Source organism: Plecotus auritus (genome assembly GCF_963455305.1).
Source record: "Plecotus auritus genome assembly, chromosome: 7".
NCBI classification, from domain to species: domain Eukaryota; kingdom Metazoa; phylum Chordata; class Mammalia; order Chiroptera; family Vespertilionidae; genus Plecotus; species Plecotus auritus.
This window is the reverse complement of record NC_137774.1, coordinates 177,476,722-177,483,777: the sequence shown is the minus strand read 5'-3', so window position 1 is coordinate 177,483,777 and position 7,056 is coordinate 177,476,722. Positions and strand designations below refer to the sequence as shown.

At 72.3% G+C, this 7,056-nt stretch overlaps 1 protein-coding gene across 1 annotated transcript; it reads left to right on the top strand.

Moving 5' to 3' along the window:
• Positions 1-564: 564 nt before the first annotated feature.
• On the top strand, positions 565-6,238 carry MCIDAS (multiciliate differentiation and DNA synthesis associated cell cycle protein; the record flags this gene model as incomplete). The annotated part of the gene is made up of 7 exons (XM_080677489.1): positions 565-681; positions 919-1,012; positions 1,145-1,233; positions 4,210-4,282; positions 4,738-4,973; positions 5,460-5,570; positions 5,801-6,238. 7 exons carry the CDS (start codon positions 565-567, stop codon positions 6,236-6,238), a joined length of 1,158 nt encoding a protein of 385 aa, XP_080533615.1.
• Positions 6,239-7,056: the final 818 nt, after the last annotated feature.

Below are 7,056 nucleotides of genomic sequence, written 5' to 3'. Positions count from 1 at the left end.
TGCATAGAGTGGTCCTGAGGGAGGCCCCTCACCCAGGGAGCTGGAGACGCGCCTGGGGCGGAGGGGGGGCGTGGGACGGGGCAGGGGCTGCTGGGGTTCCATCTCCCCCAAAGCCCTGCAGGCGGGGCCAAGGCTGCCGGGGCGCTGTCTCCGGAGACCGTTCGGCAGCTCCTGCTCGTGGCCGGGCGGGAAGAAATGGAAAAAGAACCCTCGCGGCTCATCCCGCCGCCCGAGCGGGAAGGCGGCGCCCGCGCCAGGAACCCGACCCTCCCGCCTCCCTTTGGCGCGGCCCGGAGGCGGCGGCGCCAACACCCGCCAAAAGGGCGCTGGGCCCCGGGGAGCCGCTGCCGGGTCGGGTTTAACGCCTCCGCCCGCGCGCAGATTGTCCGGGGCCGACGGCGCCACCTCCGGCGCGAGCCGCCCCTCCCGCCGGGTCCTCCCCCTCCCTCCCCGCCCCCCGCACCTCCAGTGCCCCCGGCTCCACCCGGCCGCGCGGGACCCTGCAGAGCCGCAGACGCCGGCGGAGCGCGGGGTGCGGACCGGCGGGGCCTGGCGGGAGGCGGGATGCAGGCGCGCGAGGGCGCCGCGGCGGGGCGCCGGGCCTTCGGCAGCCTCTGCCCCAACCGGATGCGGGAGCTGCGCGGCCGGGCCCCTGGCAAGCCCGGGCGGCCGGAGAGGAAGGTGGGCGGGCGGGGTCCCCAGGCCCCGGGCGGCCGGAGAGGAAGTTGGGCGGGCGGGGGTCCCCGGGCGGCCGGAGAGGAAGGTGGGCGGGCGGGGGTCCCCGGGCGGCCGGAGAGGAAGGTGGGCGGGCGGGCGGGGGTCCCCGGGCGGCCGGAGAGGAAGGTGGGCGGGCAGAGGGGGGGTCCCCAGGCCCCGGGCGGCGTGGCCGGCCCGCGCTCACCGTCTCTGCCCGCCCAGCTCGTCCCCCAGCGGAAGTTCTTCCCCGGCGGCGGCGGCGGCCCCGTGTCCGTGTGCGGGGACCCCCCGGGCGCCGAGCCCGCGGCGCTGCCAGGTGAGCCGTCGGCCCCGCCCCTGGGCTCCCCGCTGGGCTGGGGGGCGCGCGGCCGGGAGGAGCGGCGGCCCCCGGGCTCCTGCGTCCCGGCGTGACTCACGGTCCGCCCCGCGCGCCCCGGTGCCCGTGCAGCCTTCACCACCATCGACCTGCAGGACCTCGCCGACTGCTCGCTCCTCGGGCCCCACGCGCCGCCTGCCGGGGACCCGGCCGCCTCGCAGGTACCTCCCTCCCCAGCGGGCCCCGCGCCCCCTCCGCGCCCCAACTGCAGGTTCGTTTCCGCACCGGCTCCTGCGTGCGGAGCGCAGGCCCGTCTGGCTGGCGGGGCCGGGGGACGTGGGGCGGGAATCAGCCCGCAGGGTCAGACCTCCCGCCCTCCCTGTGCGGCTCCAGGCCGGCGCGTTCTCAGAGCTGCCCTCGCTGCGGGCAGGGCTCCCCGGAGGGCGGGCTCCCCGGAGGGCAGGGCTCCCCGGAGGGCAGGGCTCCCCGGAGGGCTTCTGCTCCAGACGGGCCTCCGGGCCTCCCGTTCTTCCTCCATCCTCCCCTGGAGCTTCGACAGAGGAAGGGGTGACGGCTCCCCGAGGGACCGGGCGGGGAGGGGAGCACAGTGGCTCGCTGGGCATCTGACGCGGCTCCTCGGTCCCCGCGGTCCCCTCCGGCCTCCCACTAACCATTCTCATTCCCGGCATCTAAGGAGCCTGGAGCGGGGAGAGCTCTGGATCAAGACGGGAAGGGGGTTTACCTTAGGAGGCGGGGGGGGGGGGGGTTACAAAGGACCCAGAGACTCTGCAGAGGCGGCCCTTGGGCAGTTGGGCGCTTCTGAAATACGTCCTCTCCTATAAAGGCTCACGGTACTTACCCTCAGGGACAAGGAGGCGTTTGACTTGTTTCTTTTCCCCAAAAACCTGTCTTCTGTTTCCATCCCGCGGCGCTGCTCGCCAGGGCTGGTCCGGCCCTGCCCTGAACCTGCCCTCTGCCCTGGCCCTGGCCCTGCCCTGCTCCGGCCCCTGCCCCAGCCCCCTGCCCTGGCCCTGGCCCCTGCCCCTGCCCCTGCCCTGCCCCAGCCCCCTGCCCTGGCCCCGGCCCTGCCCCGCTCCGGCCCCTGCCCCTGCCCCTGCCCTGGCCCTGCCCCAGCCCCCTGCCCCGGCCCCGGCCCTGGCCCTGGTCCTGCCCTGCCCCTGCCCTGCCCCTGCCCCTGCCCCTGCCCCTGCCCCAGCCCCGGCCCCCTGCCCTGGCCCCGGCCCTGGCGGAGGCAGCAGCCTGCTCCTCTGGGGTGTGCAGCGCCAGCAGGCCCGGGCTGCATGCAGCGGAGGGGGCCGGGCCAGCTTCCTGGCATCGGGGGCTGGGACGGTGGCCCGGGCAGGCCTAGCACAGGACTCTCTAGAAGACAGGACGGCCCACAACTGGAGTAGGTGGTGGGGCAGAGCCTCCCAGGCCTCTGGGTGCTGGAAGCCTTGGGACAAGGCCAGGGCCTCGGCGTGGTTGGCCACCGAGAGCAGAGGTTGTCCAGGCAGAAGGTGAGCGCGGGCTCGCCCTGCGGAGGCCGGTCCCTTGTCCTTTTTAGATGGATGCTCAAACAAGGAAGGAGTCTGGGCTCCTTTGCACAGACCCCGAGCTACGCACGCCCTCCCTCCAAGTGTTGGCTTTGCACTAACAGGAGCCCAACAGGCCCTGGCTGGACCTGTGCTTACGTCTAGAACTTAACATTTGAGGTCATGTCCTGTGTCCGTCTGTGAGTGTGTGTGTGGGGGGGGGGTGCTGTTGTACTTGGAGAAATGCCAGGTTTTTATCTAACTGGGGAGCTAAGATTCAAAATTTGAGAGCAGAGCTCACACGGATGGCCCAAGAGACCCAGCACTTTTCCTGGGAAGACGGAGCTGGTGCAAAGGGGCGGACCCCAGGGGAAGGTCCCCTTGGGAGCGCGCTGGCCCGTCCAGGCTCCCTCACATTCCCAGGCTCCCTCCTGCTGGGGGCGGTGGACAGAGAGAGAGGCGCCAGGTGTGGAGGTCTGCAAGCTCTGCTGCGGGGAGACCCCCTCCTCCCTGCGGGGGCCTGGCTCTGGCTCAGTCCTCAAAGTCGGGGTCGGAGTAAGTTCCTCTTCCCACAAATGCCCCAATGGCGTCACGAAGGGCTTTAGGGAGAGACCATGCCCGAGTCAAGGAACCTGTCAATCAACCACAGTGCGGTCGGTCGGGCACACTGGGGCGCCCACACCCCGCCCCAACACTGCTCCGCGGCCTGCCTGCGCCGGGCTGCCCTGAAAGGCGCTGAGGCTGGAGGTGCAGAGGAGGAGGACGAGGGCGCCAGCCTCCCCCGCGAGCCGCAAGTCCATTGCAGAGCTGGTGGCGGCAACTCGGCTCTCAGCGCCTCCCTCTGCATCGCGGAGCCGCAATTCCTGGGCACTTGCCTGCGTTTCGCACGTCACGCGAGGAGTTTTATCAAGTCAAATGCTCGGGAATGAAGGGGACGGGAGGTGCCTGGCCCTTCCGGCCCTCCCCCGCGCACAGCGGGAACCCAGGGGAGCGCGGGTCCAAATGCTGAGGTGCATCGCCTCTGCGGGAAGCCAACGCCGACTTTTCAGGAAAACGCAGCGGGGCTCCGCGGCAGCGCTCTCCGCGGCATCTCTGGCGCCCACGGCACGGCGTCCCCTCCCCTTCCTTTATGGGGCCGGTGGTCTGGCTGGGACCGAGCCTCGGCGGGGAATGTGGCCTCGAGTCACTGCCCTGTGCGACCCCCGTGCTGTCGGGTGCGGACAGGAAAGACGCGTTCCCACCGCGGCCCCGGGACTGGAGCGCGGGCCCAGGCGGGTACCAGGCGGGCCCGGGTGAGTCCGCCCTGCAGCTCCCAGGGCGCAGGGAGCGCGCAGGCCGCTGATTGGCTGGCGGTCGGCCAATGAGGGGCGCGCGGACCTGGGCGGGGCCGCTGCTCGGAGCGCGGAGGGACCGAGCCCGACTCAGACACTGGCGGTGCGCGCCCTGCTGGCCCCTCGCGGGCCCGTCCCCGCGGCGTGCGCCCCGCTCCCGCCATGGCGGGGTGGCCTGCTGGGCCCGCGCCTCGGGCGGGGGGGGCTTTGATTTTCAGGTGGAGGCGAGCGCGAGGGCGGGCAGGCTCCCGCCGAGCCGGGAGGACAGCGTCGGTGCGGGCCGCGCGCCACGGCTGCCTTGGCGACGCTGACTCCCGCCTCCGCCCTATCCCAGAACCATGGCCCGCAGACGGCGGCGGGCTGGGACCTGCAGGACGTCCGGGCGACGGTGGAGGAGCTCCTCGCAGGCAAGTGACGCCTCGGGCAGTTCGATAAGGTGGGGGGTCCCCAGCCCATCCAGCCTCGTGCCGACATCCTGGTCCGAAGGCGGTGACCCCAGCACCTGTCCGGGCCAGGCTCCTGGACGCTAGGGGACCCCAGCCTTGCCACGGAGGAGGTGAATCGCGGGGTTCCTAGCGCTCTCCGCTTTCGCGTGTGGGTTCTGGGAGGGGGGGCCCTGCTCCGCGAGGTGACCGGGAGGGGGGATGACGGGGGTGCGCAGAGCTGCGGAGTGTGTGACCTGGGTAAGACCCCGGCCCCGTGGCCTCGGCGAGACCCGCTCAGGAAGCAGGCGGGGAGCGCCTGCCCGTGTGCCCCAGTGTCGGGAGGGGAGGAAGCGGGGCGCGTCGCTGCGCCCTGCGCCTCCCGTCCCGCGCTCGCTGGGCCGGGTCAGGCTGCGCGCCCAGCCCCCGCTCTCCCTCAGACTCGTCCCCCTGGCTGTCGCCTCCCCTGGCCGGCGGAGACTTCCCCTACTCTCCGGGCGACTCACTGCCCTTCGGGCCCTGCCTCTCGCCTCCGCCGGACCCGCGGGCCCTGCCGCCGCCCCCGCCGCCGCCTTGCCCTGGGGATGCGCCCCCGCCGCCGCCGGAGCAGTACTGGAGGGAGGTGGCCGACCAGAACCAGCGGGCGCTGGGGGACGCGCTGGTGGAGAACAGCCAAGTAGGGGCCCGGGCCGGCGGCCACAGTCCTGGGGGAGGGCGGGGGGCGGGCTCCGGAGCGGGCAGGCGTCGGGACTCGGAACCGGGTCCCAGGTGGCTCCCGGGGCTCCCCCTCCGTTTCCAGCCCCACCGGATGGGAACAGTCTCCCCCGCCCGGCTCTCCTAGGGCCGCGGCATTCAGGAGGCTCTGCGGGGGCCGGACTGGCTTCCCCGTTCGGTTCCCCTCGACGTAACAGTCCTGCCCTTTGAGCCGGACACTCCGCTGGCCCCGCTGGGCAGGTGCGGAGGGAGTGCCGGCAGCTGCTGCGCCCAGGGCGGCGGAGATGCGTGTGGGCTGAGAGCGCTTGGTTAGTCACAAGCAGAGAACCCCGCTTCTCGCCGCCGTGGAGCCCCGGGTCCCCGGTCCTGTTCCTGCTGGGACGTCAGGGTCTGGGCTGGACTCGCGCAGCGCGGCGGGCGGCTGCCCTCACCGTGGCTCCTCCCGCAGCTGCACGCGACGCTGACCCGGAAGCAGGAGGAGATCGCGTCGCTCCGGGAGCGCAACGTGCAGCTGAAGGAACTCGCCAGTCGGACCCGGCACCTGGCGTCGGTGCTGGACGTAAGCGGCGCGAGAGGGCGCTGCGGGCAGTCGGAAATGGCTGTGCCGGGGGGCGGGGGGGGCGTCCCGCTCCCAACGTCGCGCCCGGCGGGTGGGGGACGGACGGGCCCGTGGGGAGCCCGCTGAGTCCCTGGCCGGGGGCCCAAGTGCCGTGCGCCCCGCGCAGCCCCCCAGCTGTGAGCCGGCCCGGGAGAGCACGTGGCCCCAGGCGGCCCCTCCGTCTTCCGTAGAAGCTGATGATCACGCCGGCCCCGGAGGGCGAGGCGGCCGAGCCCTGCCTGCCCAAGGCCGCGGCCAAGAGGGGCCTGGAAGAGCTGCTGGGCGCCGCGGGGCCCGACTGCGCGCACGTGGACGCCATCCTGCGGGACCTTGCCGAGCGCTGCGAGGAAGCTCTGCGCAGCCGGGACCCCAAGCGCCTCCGCCTGCAGCCGGAGCCCGCGAGCCTGTCCTGCCGGCCGGGGCCCCTGCACGGCGCCTTCCGGGGGCTGCGCACGGACTGCAGCCAGCGCGCGCCGGACCTGAGCCGCGGGGAGCTGGAGGAGGGCGGCTCCTTCTGCACCCCCATCCGCAGCCACGGCACCATCCGCACCCTCTCCTTCCCCCAGGGCAACGCCTTCACCATCCGGACGGCCAGCGGGGGTTACAAATTCCGCTGGGTCCCCACCTGAACCGCGTTCCCCAGGAGCGAGGCTGCCGGCTGGTGGCTGCGGAGTTCTGGCGCCGACGCGCGAGCCCCGTCCCTTTCCCCGCGAACCGCGCGCCCCGAGGTGCGCCCGTCAGCACGCGCAGGCGCCGAGCAGCCTCAGCAGGTGGCATCGGGCGTCTTTAGAGCCGGAGGCGCTGCGGCCACGTGGCTGTTTCCCGAGAGGGAGGAGGAGGCTCGGAGGCGAAGGCATTTCAACAGGAAACACGCGGGAGGAGTGCAGGCCAGGCCGGTCCAGGGTCCCGCCGTGAACTCGGCCCCAGGCCTGGGAGAAGGACTCGGCTGCGGAGTAAGAGGGGGAGCCCGGCCTCCACTTGCCTGAGGGCCGCAGAGCTGCCCCCCCCCCACCCCGAGGCGGGCCGGGCAGGCGCACCCACGTTCGATGGTAACGCCCACCATGCGATGCTGTAACGTTTAGGGTCAGTGTTCGTGGTGCTTTGACACCCGGCTTGGTCTGGACGGAATAGCCACGGGAACACTAAGAAACGGGAGCTGTTTTAAGGACGTGCATAGCCCACAAGTTCGTGTTTTCGGCCAGAAACCAAGTGTGGAAATCTGTGCAGAAGTAAAACTGTTGGAACCCCTTGGGGAGGGGGGGGCACTCCGTCCCCTGACGCACGCTTTGCTGTGACCTTAGGAAAACGAACATGCCAGTGAGCCCTTCCCTGGACCTCTCTCTGTCCCTTGGTGTGGCTCCCTTTTCCTTCTCTGTTGTGAGATTATGTGCGCAGCCGTGTAACCCAGTTCTTAACGTGGGGGTGCTTGTGTTGGGGCTCAGGCTGG